General features: G+C 40.9%; 1 protein-coding gene across 2 annotated transcripts in view; it reads left to right on the top strand.

Annotated features, from left to right (window-relative positions):
* The window catches only part of Gtf2a1l (general transcription factor IIA subunit 1 like), a 44202-nt gene that overhangs the window by 1660 nt on the left and 21123 nt on the right, over nt 1–21419 (top strand). Inside the window, exons 2-4 of one of the 2 annotated variants that reach the window (XM_057766430.1) lie at nt 850–951; nt 1145–1262; nt 18654–18709. In XM_057766430.1, coding sequence (XP_057622413.1) covers nt 850–951; nt 1145–1262; nt 18654–18709 — 276 coding nt within the window. The remainder of the gene's footprint in view (nt 1–849; nt 952–1144; nt 1263–18653; nt 18710–21419) is intronic. The other variant, XM_057766439.1, reaches the window with a different exon arrangement.

The raw sequence follows: 21419 nt of genomic DNA, 5'->3' as shown, positions 1-21419 counted from the left end.
GGATCGTTTGCATAGGAGACCCCGGCGGGACACATTTCAAATAGACCAGGAAGCTCGAGTGTATTTCACATGTTTCTTGTGCTGTTGGTGTAACCTGTGACTCTGGGTAGACTTTACCTGCTTTTGTTTCAGCACCGTTGGTTTCTTCACGCACTTATTGGTTACTGTCACAGGACATTCACTGGGACGTCGGGGTGAATGTGTTTTTACTTGACCACAATAGTCTTCTCTTCACGGCTACTTTGGAAGGAGGGCAGGCTCTGATTGGCCCACTTTTAAGACTTGAAATTCATTTATGCCCATATGGTTCTCTAATAGGGGCTTCACTGAGAAAAGGCTAGACTGGAAACAGGGGCTTATTTCCAGCTGCCTCCAATTTCCCTTTCAGAAAGGAACAGGAAGGTTTCGTACATCTGGGAGATTCCCCACCAGGTGTGGTGTAGTCTTGTGTTGAACCTTGGGGCTAGGGGCCTCCAGGGGATGAGAGGTGATGAATACAATCTATAAAGCGCCAAGGCCGAATTGGGAGCAGGGTGTTCTCAGTAACTGTGGTCGTTTTCTTCAAACCAAGGACTGGAAAGTGTGCTTTAATGATTTACTTTAGTTCTGTGTAAATCTGCATGGGGTATGTAAGCATGCATACAGCCCCAGCAGACAAGAAGAAGCAGCAGGTTCCCCTGGGGCTGGAGTGACAGGCAATTATGACCCAACTGACATGGGTGCTGGGAATCAAACCCAGGGCCTCCTCAAGGGCAACAACTGAGCCTCTCCAGCCCCCATCCGCATGTTCCTAAAGGCAAGTCCATTCTAATTTGAGAATCAAAACTTCTAACAATTGCTTTCATGTAGCCAAAGCTGTACCGATCTGTAATTGAAGACGTAATAGAAGGTGTGCGGGACCTGTTTGCTGAGGAAGGCATCGAAGAGCAGGTGTTAAAAGACTTGAAGAAGGTGGGTGCTCATGTCTTTCCTGTCTTGTCTTCAAAGCCTGATTCGTGATGATACTTTTCACCTTTCAGATGTGTTAGTACGTGTTCCTTGTGCTGTCCACTGAAAGCATAAACACTTAAGACAAACCCAACATAATATTGGTGTCTTTTAAAACACTATTAACAAAAATAAAACAGTATTTTTTTCCTCTTAGCTCTGGGAAACCAAAGTTTTACAATCTAAAGCGACAGAGGACTTCTTCAGAAATAGCGTCCACTCATCTGTGTTTACGCTTCAGCTGCCACAGGCTTTACCAACACTGCAGTCAACAGGTTGGCGAGAACTAGTCCAAGACTATTATGTTTTCAGAATGAATTCCTATTTGGTACTATTTTCTAGTCTGGATAATTAATGTTCTTAAAGTAGAGAAGGTCTCACTTTTAGATGATCTAATTAGATGGACACAGTATGCATGCTTATTTTAAAAACTCACATTGTTAAAGCTAGTTTTCATAACCCCTTACTCTAGAGAAACAATGATGTAGTTGATAGGTTTACGGCATCCATTGCTATTTCTGAGAAGTGGGACTGCGTGTTGTGAGGAGTGTTCCAGATACCACTGCTGAGGCAACAGGGAGAAAGGTAGGTGTCTGAATGCTTGTGTTTGCTTGCTCGCCTCTCCCCTCTCCCCCTCCCTTCTGTGCACGTTAACAAATCTATTATTGCACTGGAAGCAAAACAGAGTGAAAAGAATATGGAGATAATTCAGGATACCTTATAGTTTTGACTATTAAAGTAGTAGCAAGGGAGTAACTATATGCATTTTATTTTATTCTCGGATTTACTAAATCTTGCTTTTAAGGAAAATTTTTGCCCAGATTTATGTGTGTAATTTAAACTGCTAAAGACTAATAAAAGACCAAACAGACACTAATCCCTCCAGCCTTTCTTTATTCCACTTCTTTCCGATTCCTACAATCCCTAGGCTGCTTGAGTACATATGTCTAGGCATGTACACACAATAGAATTTATGAATACATATGTCTAGGCATGTACACACAATAGAGTTTATCAGTTTAATTAAAGCTGAGTAGAATAGTGTTTGTAAGAATGAAGGGTGATATTTGGACTAGATTGACATTAATAAGTAGATTATTCTTTGTATGTTTGGGGACATTCTATTTTATTTTTCTATTTTATTATTATTTATTTATTTTTTATTGTTTTTTATTGAGCCGTATATTTTTCTCCACTTCCCTTTCTTCCTCTCCCCTCCCTTTCTACCCTCTCCCATGGTCCCCATGCTCCCAACTTACTCCGGAGATATTGTCTTTTTCTACATGTACATTAGATCCATGTATGCCTCTCTTAGGGTCCTCTTTGTTATCTAGGTTCTCTGGGATTGTGAATTGTAGACTGGTTTTTCTTTTTTTTCTCCTTTGCTTTATGTCTAAAAGCCACTTGAGTGAGTACATATGATAATTGTCTTTCTGGGTCTGGGTTACCTCACTCAATATGATATTTCCTAAATCCATCCATTTGCCCACAGATTTCAAGATGTAATTATCTTTTTTCTGCTGTGCAGTATGCTATTGTGTAGATGTACCATGTTTTTTTCAGGTGTCTGGCTATGACAAACAATGCTGCTATGAACATAGTTGAGCACATGTCCTTGTGGTACGATTGAGCATCCTTTGGGTATATATTCAAAAGTAGTATTTCTGGGTGTCGAGGTAGATTGTTTCCTAATTTTCTGAGAAATCACCATATTGAAATTAAAAGCAGCTGTACCAGCTTGCACTCCCACCAGCGATGCAGGTGTGTTCCCTTTACCCCGCATCCTCTCCAGCATAAGTTGTCATCAGTGTTTTTGATCTTGGTCATTCTTGCAGGTGTAAGATGGAATCTCAGAGTTGTTTTGATTTGCATTTCTCTGATGGCTGAGAATGTTGAGCATTTCCTTAAGTGTCTTTTAGTCATTTTAGATTCCTCTATTGAGAGTTCTCTGTTTAGGTCTGTACCCCATTTTTAAAATTGAATTATTTGTTCTTTTGATGAACAAAAGGGTTCTTTGTATATTTTGGAGATTAGCCCTCTGTCTGATGTGGGGTTAGTGAAGATCTTTTCCCATTCTGTAGGCTGTCGTTTTGTCTTGTTGACCGTGCCCTTTGCTTTACAGAAGCTTCTCAGTTTCAAGGAGGTCCTATTTATTAATTATTTCTCTCAGGGTCTGTGCTACTAGGGTTATATTTAGAAAGTGATCTCCTGTTCCAATGCATTCAAGTGTACTTCCTACTTTCTCTTTTATGAGGTTCAGTGTGGTTGGTTTTATGTTGAGGTCTTTGATTCATTTGGACTTGAGTTTTGTGCATGCTGATAGATAAGGATATATTTTCATTCTTCTATGTGTTCATATCCAGTTATGCCAGCACCATTTGTTGAATATGCTTTCTTTTTTTTCCATTTGATTATTTTTGCTTCTTTGTCAAATATCAGGTGTTTGAAGGTGTGTGGATTGATATCCGGGTCTTCGATTCGGTTCCATTGGTCCTCCTGTCTGTTCTTATGCCAATACCAAGGCTGTTTTCAGTACTGTAGCTCTGTAGTGGAGTTTGAAGTCAGGGAAGGTAATACCTCCAGAAATTCCTTTTATTGTACAGGGTTGTTTTTTTTTATTTTTTTTTTATTTTTGCTTTTCCATATGAATTGAGTATTGTTCTTTCGAGGTCTGTGAAGAATTTTGCTGGAATTTTGATGGGCATTGCATTGAATCTGTAGATTGCTTTTGGTAAGATCACCATTTTTACCATCTTAATCCTGCCTACTCAAGAGCATAGGAGAGAGCTTTCCATTTTCTGGCGTCTTCTACAATTTCTTTCTTCAAAGATTTAAAGTTCTTGTCATACAAGTCTTCCACTTGTTTGGTTAGAGTTACTCTGAGACATTTTATGTTATTTGTGGCTATTGTGAAGGGTGATGTTTCTCTGATTTCTTTCTCAGCCCATTTATCATCTGTGTAAAAGAGGGCTACTGATTTTTTGAGTTAATCTTGTATCCTGCTACATTACTGAAAGTGTTTATGAGTTTTAGAAGTTCCTTGGTAGAATTTTTGGGGTTGCTTATGTAAACTATCATATCATCAGCAAACTGTGAGAGTTTGACTTCTTTTCTGATTTGTATCATGTTTGGGGAAATTCTTATGATAATCATGTCTGCCATGGTGAAGAAAAAAATGGTTCAGTCAGTGGCAACAGGGACAGGGACTGAACGATGCTCCTCCACACATAGTGGACTGAGTGATGCACCTCCACACACAGTGGGACTGAGCCATGCACCTCCATACATGGTGGGACTGAGCCATGCACCGCCATGCACAGTGCCTGAGAACCTCTGTTAGAGACCTCGACTCAGGTAGAGTGGGATCCTCGGCTTCATGCAGGAAAGGGTTTTAGAGTGGGGCAGTTCGAAGCAGAGTGGGGTCATTAAAAGACTGTGTGTGTGCATGTGTGTGTTTATATATGTATGTGCGTGCACATACATACACATACATATATGTACACACATATCCTTTCAGATGAGTTTAATTCAAGGTGATACAGCATTCAGAACAGCAAAGATGAACAGCAGGTGCTGGCAGGATCTGAGATTGGATTTACCTTATGATTATTACTTAGTTTTACCAAATGTATTATAGTGTCCAGCATGCTCAAAGACAGCACTTTATTCTAGCAATAGGTAGCAAAAAGATGTGACGCCACAGTGTCCAGATGTGTAAACAGGAGTGGACAAGGTCACTTCGTCTAGGCACAGCGAGATTTCTTGATTCCTCCTGTGGCCAACATCCTTCCCTGCTGCCTTTGCTGTTGGCTTCTCTTTTCTTCCATTCCTCCCCCACACCCAGTGCCTTATCTTCTCCACCCATCGCCTTGGCCTACTGCATGGCCCTTTCGGGACTTCTGGCCACCATCTGCATGGTGCCTGCAGTCCTCTTCCCAGACCCAGTTCCTGAACTATAGTGTTTTTCTAATTCTTTATTTTTATTTTATGTGCATGGGTGGTTTGCCTGCATTCATGCCTACATACCGCCCAAAAGAGGGCATCATGTCTCCTGGACTGGAGTTCCAGATGGTCGTGTGCTGCCACGTGGGTGTTGGGAATGGAACCTGGGTTCTCTGGAAGAGCAGCCAATGCTTTTAGGCTCTGAGCCATCTCTCCAGCTCCTTTGCTGCATTTCTTGATTCTCAGCTGGCAAGAGGTACTCTGGGATGAGGCATCTTTTCCCTTCTGATGTCTTCTTCTCTTGCCTCACCTCTTCCATTCAAAAATAGTTGAAGTATGACGGCAACTATAAAAATGAAATAAATTGGGCCAGGTGGTGGTGGCACATGCCTTTAATCCCAGAGGCAGAGGCAGGTGGAGTTCTGTGAGTTCGAGGCCAGCCTGGTCTACAGAGTGAGTTCCAGGACAGCCAAGACTACACAGAGAAACCCTGTCTCGGAAAACCTAAAGGAAAGAAAAAGAAAAGAAAGAAAATGAAATAAATTAGCAAATAATGTTGAGTTATCAAGCACAGATTTTATCTTACTAAACTGTAAAATATGATATTGCTCTGTGAGGGTTAGTCATAGGAGGACCGAGGAGATGGTTTAGTGGTCAGGGCACTTGCCATTCAAGCTTGAGACCTGAAATTTGATTCTGAACCCAAGTGAAGACCTGCCTGTGACCTTGCAAGCATCTGTTAACCCCAGAGCTGTGAGGGGTAGACAGAGGACTATTGTAGCTTGCTGGTCTCCAATCTTGCTGCACATTGAGGGAGGGACTCTGACTCAAAAGGTATGAGGCAGAGAGTAGCCTGTGCAAGTATACGTACATGTGCATATAATGCATATATATGATCCACATACATGTATATGCAGCTACCACACACAAACACCAACCACACACACATATACCACATATACATGTATTACACACATACACTACACATGCATGTACCACACACCCACCATACACATGCACAGTGCCACATATACGTATACATTGCATACACACATGCACTGTCATACAATATGTATATACCATACACACCTGCATATCCAGCACACATACCACATGCACTTGTGCACACGCCGTGTAGATCACACAATCACAGGAGTTTTAATGTGAAGTTGACATGTGGAAACATTATTTTATCAGTGATTGTTTCTTTAGCTGTGCTTTTATTTCACACTCTACTTTTGCAAGTCCCAACACACACACACACACGCACACACACATTTTTTAATTTTTTTTGTGGTGGGCAGGAACCTGTGCTTGAGCTCACTGTTATTGCCCAGGCTGGCCTGGACCTAAGTTACCCTCTGCTCCAGCTTCTGAGACCTGGCCTTACAGGTTTGCACTACCATGCATGGCTAAGGTGTCTCCGTTTCCTGGTCACATAGCCCTGAAGGTTTTTACCTAAGGTTGGTGAGAGGGTGTGATGCATAAGGAGGAGGAAATATTTCAGTGTCTCTTATCAAAAACTTCTCATTTTTGTCATTCAGAATTGCAATACTCCATTTTGCCCAGAAGATGGCAACATTACCAGTGATGTAAATCACAGCTAGCCTGACAAAGCCTGACTCTAGCTAGTTTTCACTTGGCACCTCATTTTTTTATATTCTGTCTCGGAAGTTAGAATAATAGGAATAATTACATTTAAAATAAGACAGTTTTTCTTATTCTCTTCCTTGAAATTTACAATGCAGAGGCTGAAGAAGAAAGGCATGCTACAGACCCGGTCCTTGTCTGTCTTCATTTCTGGGTACCCTTCAATAAGAGTCTCAAAATAAATAGCCTCATAAAATTGAAGTACTTCTTAATTGTGTCTTCTCATGGTATGCTTTAAAAAGCCTGATTAAAATAACTTAAACTGCTGCAATCTTTTTTATCTCTTTTGATAACAAGCTCAAACAAAATCCATAATTGAGTAAGTCATTTACCTCCATCAACTCTGTTTTTAAAGCCCGTTTTTCCTTTGTTATATATTTTTTGGCTGTATTATTCACTTCTTAGGAACAGCCTGTGCTATCAGTTTTCAACATTTTTTTTTTTAAATCACGGGGTTTCTTTACATTCTTAGTAACTGAGCACCCCAAAGAGCTCTTTAAAATATGGATTTTGTTTGGGAGGTGGCTCAGTGGATAGGCACCTGCTCTGCAAGGGTGGAGCCAATTTTAAAATCCACAGAAGAAACTTGGCCAGTGTGGTAACTACTTAACATTTGGTCTTGTTATTACTGTTGTTGTTGTTATTCTTAGTGTGTGCGTGTGCATGTGTGCGCATACACACTTGAGTATATGGAGGTCTGAGGACAACTTTGTGCACTCCGTTCTTTCCATCGACCCTCTCATAGGTTCTGGTTATTGAATTCTGTTTTCAGACTTGTGCAGTAAGCACCTTTGTCTCTTGAGCCCCCTCCCTGGCCCCCATACCTATTTTTTAAATATTTATTTATTTATTATGTATACAATATTCTGTCTGTGTGTATGCCTGCAGGCCAGAAGAGGGTACCGGACCTCATTACAGATGGTTGTGAGCCACCATGTGGTTGCTGGGAATTGAATTCAGGACCTTTGGAAGAGCAGGCAATGCTCTTAACCTCTGAGCCATCTCTCCTGCACCCCCCCATACCTATTTTTGGCTTAAACTTTACTCTGTTTTTTTAAACTGGGCAGCATAATGTTATGATATACATAGTGTTGCTCTAGGTTATGTAAATTAGAGTGTCTATCATCTTTGAGTTAGTCATTTAAAAAAAAGTGTGGCAAGAATCTCAAACCTACACTGCTAGCAAAACCCTCAAATATTGTACAGTACTGTGTTGCACATTTCCCCTGTAGATGCCAGACACTCTGACCAAGCATCAGGTCTTGCTCCCCTGCATCTGGTAACCCCCATTTTATTTTTGATCTCAGCGGGTTTTCTTTTAATATAAAAAATCTTGACGTAACATGTGTGTGTATGTGTGTGTGCGTGCATGTGTGTGTGTGTATACTGGCACATACCTGCTAGCGTACATATGTAGGAGTCAAGGGACACACCTTAGGAGTCAGTTCTTTCCTTCCGCCAAGTTTCAAAGGACCAAACTCAGTTGTCCGTCTTGGTGACAAGTTGCTTACTGAGCCATCTCACTGGCTCCTTTTTCCTTTTTAGAGTTTAAACATAAATGAGAACACCACGCATTTTTCTGGTGTCTGGCATATTTCATTTAGTGTGGAGTCATCTAGGTTCATCCATGTTGTAGTGGTATACAGAATCTCACTGCCAGAATCTGGGAAACAGTCCACATAGGCTTATAGACTGCTTATGTTGTTGTTTTTTTCATTTTTATAAAGCTAGAAAGCCTAGGAGCTAGGTGTGCTGTCACAGTGTCATCCCAGCAGAAGGGCAAAGAGTGAGTCCAGGACCATCTAAGTGACCTTTTCTCTGCATCATCGTCATCACCCCTTATCTCTTCTTGACAATAGTCATCCTTACAGGGGTCAGGTGTATCTTCTAAAACATTCCGTGCTGGTGGTGATAAAATCTAGGCCTTGTGTGTGGTAGGCAGACCACCCCCAGTGCCCTGCACCCCACCTTTCAGCCCTTTCATTTGTCTTTCTCCCATGAGCAGTGGTGGCAAATGCCTCTTTAAATATCTAATGACCATTTTTATGTTTTCCTGGAAACCATCTGTCCAGATATTTTGCTCATTTTAAACCTGACTTATTTTTCTACTCCTGACTTTTTTACATGCTTTAGATATTCACCCTTTATCAGATAGGTGGCTCGGAGATGTTTTCTCAGCTGCGTGTGGCCGTTTTGTTGACAGATCCTCTTGCTGTGCAGAATTCTTTTGTTGGAGTCCTGTCACAGTTAATCTTCCATGCCAGCTTGACTGCACGGAGAGAGAATGCTTGGGGATGACTGGAACCCGCTCTGGCTGTGTCAGCGTGGGCATCAGAAAGGCTTTTCCGACGGGAGAATGTCCATTCTGGGTGTGCACAGCATCCCACCCAGAGGCCAGAGCCCCAAGGAGGGTCGAAGAGTCAGGAGGAGGTAGCTCTCACGCAGGCTCACTCTTTGTGTCCTGGTTGTGATGAGGGAGGAGATCTGTTCCATCATGTCCTCTCTGCCATTGCTGCTAGCCTTACTTCAGTCTTAACACAATGGACTGAAATGGTGAACCACATCAGTCCATCTTGTTTCTTCTCCATATTTGTCCTAGTGACAAAGTCTAAGTAACTAAAGTCCCACTTATTCTTGTATAGTCTAAACTTTCGTGATGGCAGCCTAAAGGCTAATGTCAAGGTATTCCCCCTTTTGTCTTCTTCTGGGAGTGTTAGGGCTCAGGTCTAAATGTTTAGACCTTCTATTAATTTTGCATGTGAGTTAATTTTTGTGTGTGCATGGCATAAGAGACAGGCTCAGTGTTGTTATTTTACATATGAAGATTTAGTTTTCTAACGATCTTTTTTTCTGAAATGGTTCATGTTTATTGAAGGAAGTGAGTTCATAGTTGGAAACAGTTCCAAAAACATTAACTAAAGGCATAGGGTAATTTATCCCAATCTTAAGTCCTGGTGTGAACTGTGAAAAGCTGTTACCCCATTCATTGCTGCATCAATGCTTGGGTGGTCATGGGAGAGAATATCAATCAGGATAAGAGGATTCCTATAGATCTGTAATCTTGTGACACTAAGGATGAATAAAGGGAATCTTATAAAATGCTAAATCATCCTGGAAGCGTAGATAAAACTTAAGTATTTCCTACAACATACAAGAGATATATCTGGTATTTGACACTGAAATAATGACCTCTAATGTCTGGGAAATATGCTGTCTGCTCCAGTTAATTATATCCATATAGTGCACTACAATGCCAAGTTCCCTGTGAGAAGAGGAATGCATCTCGGAAAAGGACATGCGAGGTGTAATGATCAGGGCACAAAAGGAAACAGTTTTCAAAATTTATGTAGCAAATCAATATTTTGAAAAATCCAACACCAGTTTTTTTTATTTAATTATTAAAGATTTCTGCCTCTTCCCCGCCACCACCTCCCATTTCCCTCCCCCTCCCCCAATCAAGTCTTCCTCCCTCTTCAGCCCAAAGAGCAATCAGGTTTCCCTGCCCTGTGGGAGGTCCAAGGACCACCCACCTCCATCCAGGTCTATTAAGGTGAGCATCCAAACTACCTAGGCTCCCACAAAGCCAGTACGTGCAGTAGGATCAAAAACCCATTGCCATTGTTCTTCAGTTCTCAGTAGTCCTCATTGTCCGCTATGTTCAGCGAGTCCAGTTTTGTCCCATGCTTTTTCAGACCCCGGCCAGCTGGCCTTGGTGAGTTCCCGATAGAACATCCCCATTGCCTCAGTGTGTGGGTGCACCCCTCGCGGTCCTGAGTTCCTTGCTCGTGCTCTCTCTCCTTCTGCTCCTCCTTTGGATCGTGAGACTTCAGTCCAGTGCTCCAATGTTGGTCTCTGTCTCTGTCTTCTTTCATCGCCTGATAAAGGTTAATATTCAGGAGGATGCTTATATGTTTTTCTTTGGGTTCACCTTCTTATTTAGCTTCTCTAGGATCACGAATTATAGTCTCAATGTCCTTTATTTATGGCTAGAAACCAAATATGAATGAGTACATCCCATGTTCCTCTTTTTGGGTCTGACTTAACTCACTCAGGATAGTGTTTTCAATTTCCGTCCATTTGTATGCAAAATTCAAGAAGTCATTGTTTTTTACTGCTGAGTAGTACTCTAATATGTATATATTCCATACTTTCTTCATCCATTCTTCCATTGAAGGGCATCTAGGTTGTTTCCAGGTTCTGGCTATTACAAACAATGCTGCTATGAACATAGTTGAGCATATACTTTTGTTGTATGTTAGGGCATCTCTTGGGTATATTCCCAATAGTGGTATTGCTGGGTCGAGATGTAGGTTGAACCCGACTTTCCTGAGAAACCGCCACACTGCTTTCCAAAGTGGTTGCACAAGTTTGGATTCCCACCAGCAATGGATGAGTGTGCCCCTTACTCCACAACCTCTCCAGCAGAGGCTATCATTGGTGTTTTTGATTTTAGCCATTCTGACAGGTATAAGATGGTATCTTAATATTGTCTTGATTTGCATTTCCCTGATTGCTAAAGAAGTTGAGCATGATCTTAAGTGTCTTTTGGCCATTTGAACGTCTTCTGTTGAGAATTTTCTGTTCAGCTCAGTGCCCCATTTTATAATTGGATTGATTAACCTTTTACGGTCTAATTTCTTGAGTTCTTTTATATATTTTGGAGATCAGACCTTTGTCAGTTGCAGGGTTGGTGAAGATCTTCTCCCAGTCAGTGGGTTGCCTTTCTGTCTTAGTGACAGTGTCCTTTGCTTTACAGAAGCTTCTCAGTCTCAGGAGGTCCCATTTATTCAATGATGTCCTTAGTGTTTGTGCTGCTGGGGTTATACGTAGGAAGTGTTCTCCCGTGCCCATGTGTTGTAGAGTACTTCCCACTTTCTCTTCTATCAGGTTCAGTGTGTTTGGACTGATATTGAGGTCTTTAATCCATTTGGACTTTAGTTTTGTGAATGGTGATAGATACGGATCTATTTTCATTCTTCTACAGATTGACATCCAGTTTTGCCAGCACAATTTGTTGAAGATGCTCTCTTTTTTCCATTGTATACTTTTAGCTCCTTTATCGAAAATCAGGTGTTCATAGGTTTGTGGGCTAAAGTCAGGGTCTTCTATTCTATTCCATTGGTCGACTTCTCTGTTTTTATGCCAATACCAAGCTGTTTTCAATACTGTAGCTCTGTAATAGAGTTTGAAGTCAGGGATGGTAATGCCTCCAGACGATCCTTTATTGTATAAGATTGTTTTGGCTACCCTGGGTTTTTTGTTTTTCCATATAAAGTTGATTATTGTCTTCTCCAGATCTGTGAAGAATTTTGATGGGATTTTGATGGGGATTGCATTGAATCTATAGATTGCTTTTGGTAGAATTGCCATTTTTACTATGTTGATCCTCCCAATCCAAGAGCAAGGGAGATCCTTCCATTTTCTGGTGTCCTCTTCAATTTCTTTCTTCAAAGACTTAAAGTTCTTGCCAAGTAGATCTTTCACTTCCTTGGTCAGAGTTACCCCCAGATATTTTATGCTATTTGTGGCTATCGTGAAAGGTGATGCTTCTCTGATTTCCCTCTCTGCTTCCTTATCCTTTGTGTGTAGGAAGGCAACTGATTTTTTGGAGTTGATTTTGTAACCTGCCACATTACCAAAGGTGTTTATCAGCTGTAGGAGTTCTTTGGTAGAGTTTTTGGGGTCGCTTATGTATACTATCATATCATCTGCAAATAACGAAAGCTTAGCTTCTTCCTTTCCAATATGGATCCCCTTAATCCCCTTATGTTGTCTTATTGCTATTGCTAGAACTTCAAGCACTATATTGAAGAGGTATGGAGAGAGTGGACATCCTTGTCGTGTTCCTGATTTTAGTGGGATGGCTTTGAGTTTTTCTCCGTTTAATTTAATGTTAGCTGTCGGCTTGCTGTAAATAGCTTTTATTATATTTAGGTATGACCCTTGTATCCCTAATCTCTCCAAGACCTTTATCATAAAGGGGCCAACACCAGTTTTTGAAGAGATGGTTCTTTACCCTTGTCTCTTTTAGTGTCTTGTTGGAAATTAGTTGATCAAACATGTTTGAATTTATTTTACGTTTCTATAAACTTTCCCCAGTCTCTCCCCCCCCCCATGTGTGTGTGTGTGTGTGTGTTACGGTCATTGGCCAGCAAGCTATAGGGATCCCTCTTCTCTGCCCTATCCAGCGCTGGAATTAAAAGCACTGACTTCCTGGCTTTTACATGGTTATCTCCTCAGTCCTTAGCTTATAAGTTTTTATGTCATCAGCATGCTGCTTCAGTTTCTATAGTTTTGTAATAGTATTTTTTAAAGTATAAATACTTTAAAAATATTTTAAAAATACCTTTTTAAGCCAGGGCTCGGGCTGTTCTTGAATTCCTTTTTCTTCCTGGTTTTAAGCAATCTTCTTTGTTTCACATGGTCTGTGCCTGGCTTTATAGTACAATCTTACAGTAGGAAATGTGAGGCCCTGATTCTGTTTTAGTCTTGTGTGTGTGTGAACACACACATACACACACATGCATATTCATGAGCAGATTATCATGGAGGCATGGATGTCAGAGGGCAACCTCAGGTGTTGGTCTTGACCTTCAACCTTGTTTGACAGAGGACTTCATTGCTGCTGTGTATGCCAGGCTACCTGACGCATGACCTTCAGGGGACTCTCCTGCCTCTGCCTCCTGTTTCACCACGGTGGCTCTGGGCCTGCATGCACATTTGTCATATCTGGCTTTCATGTGAGTGCTCAGGCTCCAAGTCCAAGACCTCATATTTTCTTTTTACCAGCTGAACCATCAACCCAGCCTTGGTTTTGTTTTCTCTGGATTGCCTTGGTTATTGAGGTTTATTTATGGCCTGCTTGAAAATTTGAGATTTTTTTCTATTTCTGAAAGGGTATCATTGGAATCTTGATAGAAATTGCATAACATTTAGATGTCGCTTTGGGTAGTATGGACATTTTAACAATATCAGTTACTTCAATCAGTCCATGGGTAGAAGTGTCTTTTATTTCTGTCTGCTTAAATCAATAATCTGTCTCTCTCCCTTGGCCTCCCCCCCTCCCCTTCTTTTCTTCCTCCCTTCTAACTCCCATTCCTCCCCTCCCTTCTTTGACAGGCTCTCACTGTGTGTCTTGTCTTCTCTGATTTCATTTTAAAAAGCTTTTTTTTATTAGAGATACAAATCTTCTACCATCTTGATTAAATTTATTCATAAGTATTTTGTTTTTTTTTAGATGCTGTCACATTTTGATTTCTTTTCCAGATAGGTTGTTTTTATTCAGAAATACAACTGACTTTTAAAGATTGGTTTGAATCTAAAACTTTACTGAGCTCACTTATTAGTTCTTTTGTGGACTCTTGTTTTCTGTGTATAGTTTCATACCATTTGCAAATTGAGATAATTTTTGCCCTCACATTTCTGGTTTGTATGCTTTTTATGTCTTTTTTCTTCTATAATATTTCTCGAATATCTGGTTCACTATTGAGCAGTTGTGGCAAGAGTTTGCCCCTTATCCTATGGAAGATCTTGGAGGAAAAGCTTTTCGATCCCCCTGTTATGATAGCAGCTGTAGGTTGTCATGGTCATTAAGTAACTTATTGTTTATTTTTCATTGCTTGTATATCTCTGTATGGGAATAAGCATGTGAGTGCAGGTGCCTGCAGAGGGCGTCTGTCCTGGGGAGCTAGAGTTACAGGCTATACGGAGACACCTGGTATGGGAGACATCTGGTATGGGTGATGGGGACTGAACTCAGGTACTTGGGAAGACCAGCAAGCACTCTTAGTGCTGGGTCATTTCTCCAGTCCTCATTGTCTTTATTATCTTGAGAAAATGTTTTTTGTTTATAAGCTGTTGAGTTTTAAAAAATTACTTATTAATGTATCTGTGTGTGCACAATGTGTACATGTATGTGTGTGTGTGTGTTTTGAAGTGTGTGTAGGTCAGAAGACAAATTTTAGGAGTTTCAGGTTGTTTTTCTTCATCCACCCATGGCAGGGACTTTTTTTTCTGACATGCTAGCTTGCTTCTGAGCTTGTGGATTATTATTGTTGTTAATATTCGTGTCTTCACCTCTTGCTACAAGAGTGCTATGATTATAGATTATGCTACCACATCTAGCTTTTTTTTGGGTGGGTTCCACAGATCAAACTCAGGTAGTCAGGGTTGTGCACCAAGTGCCTGTTCCTGTTCCTCCTGAGCTAGCTGGCTGGCTCCTTTGTTTGCTTTAATCAAGAAAGGATACGGAGGGTCGACCAGATGGCCTAACAGGTCATGATGTTTGCCACCAAACCTTTTGAACTGAGTTCAATCCCTAGAATCCATATGGTAGAATGAGATGACTGACTTCCACAAGTGGTCTTCTGACCGCCACAACATGTATTGTGTGGTATGCACACATACACACGCACGCACACACACATGCATATTGTTAAAAGGGAGGCTTTGTCAAGCACATTTCCTTCCTTCCTTCCTTCCTTCCTTCCTTCCTTCCTTCCTTCCTTCCTTCCTTCCTTCCTTCCTTCCTTCCTTCCCTCCTCCCATCCTTCCTTTTTTCCTCCCTCCCTCTCATCCATCCTTTTTTCCTCCCTCCCCTCCCTTCCTCCCTCCCTCCCTCCCTCCCTCCCTCCCTCCCTCCCTCCCTCCCTCCCTCCCTTCCTTTTCTTTTTTCTTTTGTTTTATGAGACAGGATTTCACTGTGTAGCCTGCCTACACAGTGTAGTAGTTGAAGTGTGTGTAGGTCACTCTGCAGACCAGGAAGGCCTCTAACTCACCAAAATCCACTGCCTCTGCCTCCCCAAGCAAGTACATTTTCTGTAACAACTGAGATGATGTATGTTTCCTTCCATTCTGCTAATGTTATATATCGCATTGATTTGTAGATGTTAAGTTGTTCTTCCATGCTAAATATAGATGCTCCTTAGGTGTGGTATGATCTTTTTTTGTATCTTGTAGCATTTGGTTTGCTGTCATTTCATTAATTTTTTGATTGTTAGGGTGTCTTAGAGACATTAGCCTGTTCTTGAGTATTTGTGTTTGGCTTTGGTGTCGAGGTGATGCTGGCCTTGTAAACAGTGCTTGGAAGAAGTGGTCCTCTTTTTTGGAAGATTTAAAAGGGACTTGATATTAATTCTCGTTTGAATGATTGAATTTAACCATGAAGCCACCTGATCCTTGATTTTTCTTTGTGGATGTGTATGGAGGGTAGTATCTTAATTTACTGCATTTTTAAACTATTGATTAACATGTAGTGGCTCAAGTATCACACTGTGCCCCATGCACATACACAACACCTGTATCCAGTGTGTGCTAATCACGGAACACCAACTAAGTGATGGGATCTTTCTTTGACATTTGGACTCCTAAACTATAGGATGTTCAAATGTAAACTCTGCCTGAACTGATATCGAGAGGAATCCTACCCTGGCCCTTCTGGTGACTTTCGGGACTGTTTCAGTTACATTATCAGGAAATACCCATGTTTTAAAGAAGAAAATGGCCACATACTGAATTTTTTAATTATATGCTGTGCTGGCTAGTTTATGTCAGCTTGACATAGGCTAGAGTCATTGGAGAGAAGGAGCCTCAATTGAGAAAATGTCTCCATAGATCAGACTGTAGGCAAGCCTGTTGGGCATTTTATTAATTAGTGATAGATGGGGGAGGGCCCAGTTCATTGTGGGCGATGCCATCCCTGGACTAGTGGTCCTGGGTTCTATAAGAAAGCAGACTGAGCAAGCTGTGAGGAACAAGCCAGTAAGAAGTACCCCTCCATGGCCTCTGCATCAGCTCCTGCCTCCAGGTTCCTGCCCTGTGTGAGTTCCTGTCCTGACTTCCTTCAGTGATGAACAGTAATGTTGAAGTATAAGTCAAATAAACCCTTTCCTACCCAACTTGTTTTGGTCATGGTGTTTTATCCAGCAAAAGTAACCCTGACTAAGACATGTGGCTCACATATTAAGATTTGTATAGACTCAAAATGAGATCAGGAATTGTAAAGCAAATGCTATCAGAATTTTTGGTTGTGGATTGGGAAAAGGTTACTGCAAATTCAAATATTGTTAAATAAGATTATTATGTTGAATTTTTTACATTATACTTGTAGAATTGAATTCTTGCTATTATTATAAAATCTATTATTTTGAATTTAATGTTCCTAGAACACATCTATGAAATCTTAAATTATAATACTTCATTTAAGATACATAGTTAATGAAAAGTTACTTGGTTATGAAATGAGTTTGAGTATTTTAAATTTTCAGGCCAAGTTTAATGATAGAGATAGAGCTTGTGAACCTATATTAAAGTTAAGTTGGGGGTGCACAGAGCTTCCCAGATCTGTCAGGTCTGCTTTCATTCTGATTTCTTTGGAAAAGTGTTAGCAGTTGTCGGATAGCTTTGTTGATTCTTTTAAACATGGAGAATTGTCCTTTAGGATTTATTACAAGGGGTTTGCGAGAAAAAGGTCACTGCTGGTTTTTCTTAGGCTTCAGATGCTGAAGAACCGTTTTCTATCCTCAAAAGCAGGGCTTAAGCTGGGGCAGCATCAGCTTTGCTCTCTCCAGCTAATTGTGACTAATGCCATTGAGTTCCTGCCACTCCAGTTCTTTTTCATTTGGCTTTTCTAAGAGAATGCCTGCTAATAAGCAAAGCCTTAGATGAGTAGAGGATAAAAATAATTGTGTGCTTCATTAGCCATCAGTCATAGCCCCACTTCTAGTAATGTGGGGAGGATGGTTAGCTTCGGAAAAAGTGCTCTATTGAGCTATTTGTTGTGTGTGATGGAGCCATTCTAGCATCAAAAACACACCTTGGGGCGATTTTCCTTAGTGCAGTATGTGGAAAAGAGTCAGAATTAATATCATCACCCTCAGTACACACATGGCTGCATAAGCACGCTAAAATCTCCTACTTTTATTAAAAGCGAAATGCCATGGTTTTTATAAATTATTTTTAAATTAGCATTCAAAGTAGCAAGCTTTATTATGGCGCTTTCACGGGTGTGTGTGTCACCATCTTTGTTGTAGTTCTCTCCTCCCCCGGCCTCTCCTCTGCTGGCTCCCTTCCCCTCACCATAGACCTTCCTTCCCTTGTCTTGTCACTTATCTATTAGCCTCTCTTCCCCCTTCCCCAGGAAGTTCTCCTGTTCCTCAGGCCTGGTCCCCCTTCTGTGTCCTCACATAGACATACATCTCATGCCACGGATACACACTCTCACAGTTTTAAGTGCAGGTTCCACAGGCTAGGGATCATGAGCTATCTGTCATTCTGAGTGGCTTTGTGTGTCACGTAAGGATGTGTCACGTAAGGACTTGCAGCTCTGAACATTTCCTTGCAAATGCCATGATTTCATTTTTCTTTTAAAATTCCTTTGGGCACATGTAGCACATTTTCCTTCAAAAATTTATTAGTATGTGCCTGTGTCTGTATGTGAGTATGGATATGCACATGAGTGCGGGTCCCACAGAGTTCAGAGATGCCAACTCTGTCTGGACCTGGAGTTACAGGCGAGCCACCTGATAGAGTCTAGTAGGACTCGAACTCAGTCTCAGGGGAGAATAGCAATACACTTAACCATTGAGCCATTTTTCCACCCACTTACCACATTTTCTTTATTCATTGTTGGTGTTTGTCTCTGCTTATATGCTTTTTATCAATAGTATCATCTCTTATAAATGTTCTAATATTATTCTTTCCCTGGGGAAAAGTTATCGTGGAGACTACTGAAGACAATCTGGATGTTTCATTATGGATGTACAGTCTGCTATATTTTAATGAGATATTTGGCTTTGATAACTTCAAGTAATTTTGTTGTAAAGTCTTTAAAGTTGTCTGGAAAAATATAGTTCAATGCTTTCCCCTTCGGATGGAACCATAAGTTTACAATTTGGCTTGGTCTAACATGACTAATTGAGAATATGTTTAAAAAGTAATTTACAATTGACTGTGATCAGAGTATAGTACAAGAAAAAATTAATCCAATACAATTATATTAAAAATAAAATAATCAATATGTGGCCATGTAAAGAGGTAAGTTCTAATGGCTGTGTCCCATCTTATTTTCCATGTAGCATCGCTGCTTATCCCTGCTGGTAGACCTCTCCCAAGTTTCACACCAGAAGACCTGGTATGTAGCTTGTCTCTTCATTGAAGGGTGGCAGAAGGTTGAGGTTAGGTGTAGTTCTCAGCCCTCAGCTTGAGTGGAGATGTAGAAAACCAGAAGAGTCAGCAGTAGTTTCTAGGCCTTAGAATACCTGAGGAGCCCTGTAGCGAATGGGTCTTCACGCACCCTGGTCTCCCAGAGTCGGCAGCCTCACGTGGTAACTACAGAGTGTGGGGGTTTAATATGCAGTGTACGTTCATACCTGGTGCCTCTGAAGGGCAAACCTTTTCCCTGGTTTTCTTTTCTTCAAAGTAGAGTCATCTGATACTTTTCATTGTGTTTAAGTGTTTTTGCTTGTTTTTACTTTGATAAAAGTAAAAGCTGTTTCACCTTCTCAAAGAGTTGGAGGCAGGTAATAAAATTATATGTTTTTTATAGTATTTATAGAAAAATTGAGCAGCTTTTAGATAGGCACACTTTTCCACATTTCCTTTGTAGTAGGAGCTGCGGGCTGTGTTCCTGCCGCCCCAGCTCCTGGTCGCCTGGCTAGCTTATGCCCTGAAATAACAACACACAAACTGTATTCTTTTAAATACTGCTTCGCCCATTATATCTAGCCTCTTCTCGGCTAACTCTCGCACCTGGACTAGCCCATTTCTAATAATGTGTGTAGCACCCCAAGGTGCGCTTACCGGGAAGATTCTAGCCTACATCCATCCTGGGTCGGAGCTTCATTGCATCTGCCCTGGACTGGAACGGCATGGCGTCTGAGCTCACTTCTTCTTCCTCCCAGCATTCTGTCCTGTTTACTCCACCCACCTATGTTCTAACCTACCAGGGCCAAGCAGTTTCTTTATTACTTAACCAATGAAATCAACAGATTAATATATGACACTCCCACATCATTCCTTCTCTTCCATGGCACTGATGGTCAGAATCCACGATCTATTTCACGCCGTCTTTAGTTCCATGGACTTCCTTTCAGTGGTGTGAGGCCTAGCAGGCAGCCATTCACCTTTACTCATTAAGATAACACCCCATGAGGGTTTTCTTGAGAATGACTCTGTTTTGATAGGAGACCAATGGGACATCTCAGTCTTTGAAATTTATAGAGACATCCTCCTTTTCCTTGATTGCAGAATACTATTCTGTCAAAAGTGAAAACACATTTATAAAGCAAATCCTGAAAGAGCCTATTCCCCGAAGATAATCATTGTAGTTGTTTAGAATGGAATCACTTATTTCCTGAATGGGTAAACAGTGAAATTGCTCTCTTTGCTGTTCCTGTAATCTCCTCTCCCTCTCCTTTTTCTCCCCTCCCTTCTTCTCTTCCTTCCTCCTTCCTCTTTCTGCTTTCTTCCCATGGTCCTCTCCTTGACTAAGAAGAGCTCTCTTTGCTGGTTAAGTAAGATCTGCTGTAGTAGCTAAGCAATAGTTCATTGGTGGACATTTTCTAATTTTCTGTTTTCCGTCTTCTAATATAGAATTTTATTGGTTATATTTGCACATGTCTCTTTATGAGATAATCAGGTAAATTCCTAGAGGTTGAATTTCTGAGACACAAGCGTGCATGTTTTTCATTTTGACGTTTACAAACTTGTCCTTCCAAAGAGTTGTCCTGGTCAGTGTGCAGTCTATATAAATGGTGGTCTGAGAAAAGCAGTTTTTACCACACCCCCAGCAACACTGCATGTTGCTTATGTCAAAGTAGAGCATAGCTCTTGTTTAAGGGAGGAAGAGTGACCACAACCTCAGAACATGGGTTCAGGCTGCTGTGAATGATGTGTCTATCACAGAAATGTTTATGTGCACTTTGATAATCACAAACAAAAACCACACATGTGCTTAGTAAATACACGACAGACATCAGGCTCACAGGCCACAGCAAAGAAGTGACATCTCTGTCCTAGGTTTTAGAGGTATTTGAAGACAGTCCTGGCTTCTGGGTTGGGAAAGCTAGGGACCTTTTTATAGATTTCAAAGGCTCAAAAATGCCAATCAGAAGATGTTAGATCAGATACTTAAGTGACTGATACATGGTTGTTATGGGGACTAAACAAATTCCAGAATAATTTTGGCTCTTAATCTGCTCCATTACAACTCTCTATAATGACGAAGTTCTAGATAGCCAATCAGTTTGCATAATCTTTGACAGTGATTTGCCATTTCAGGAACTTTAGTTCACACGTGTCTCTTACTTTTTTGCAGATCTGATAGACAAAAATGTTTCTTTGTCTCAATTTAGTGGTTTTTAGAAATTCTAGGTTTAATTATATAAAATTATATAGTATAGATGAACTATTATATATACTTAAATGCAGCTAAAGACCAATTTAGAATCTGGAAGCTTCTTGCAAACTATGACTCTTACATTTGGCCTCTGAGAACCAGTGGTCCAGGCATAGCTGTGCCCTGGACCAGTGTTATGGGAGGGTGTCCATTCTAGTCATTATGATTCACTGGCCTCATTGCAGTGGAACTCCTCTTGATGGAACGATATGAACCAAATGTTAACACACTGCTCAGTCAGAGAACTTAGCCTTAAATGTTTATCTTTTATTTTAAGGGTTCATTTGTTTGTGTGAGGGTATCAGATTCTCTGCAACTGGAATTACAGACACTTATGAGGTGCTGTGTGGGTGCTGAGAATTGAACCTGGGTCCTCTGGAAGAGCAGCCAGTGCTCTTAACCACTGAGTCATCTCTCCAGCCCAGCCTTAAATATTAAGTGTAGT

The sequence above is a fragment of the Chionomys nivalis genome, chromosome 1 (genome assembly GCF_950005125.1).
Source record: "Chionomys nivalis chromosome 1, mChiNiv1.1, whole genome shotgun sequence".
NCBI classification, from domain to species: domain Eukaryota; kingdom Metazoa; phylum Chordata; class Mammalia; order Rodentia; family Cricetidae; genus Chionomys; species Chionomys nivalis.
This window is presented reverse-complemented; position numbering and strand designations above follow the sequence as displayed.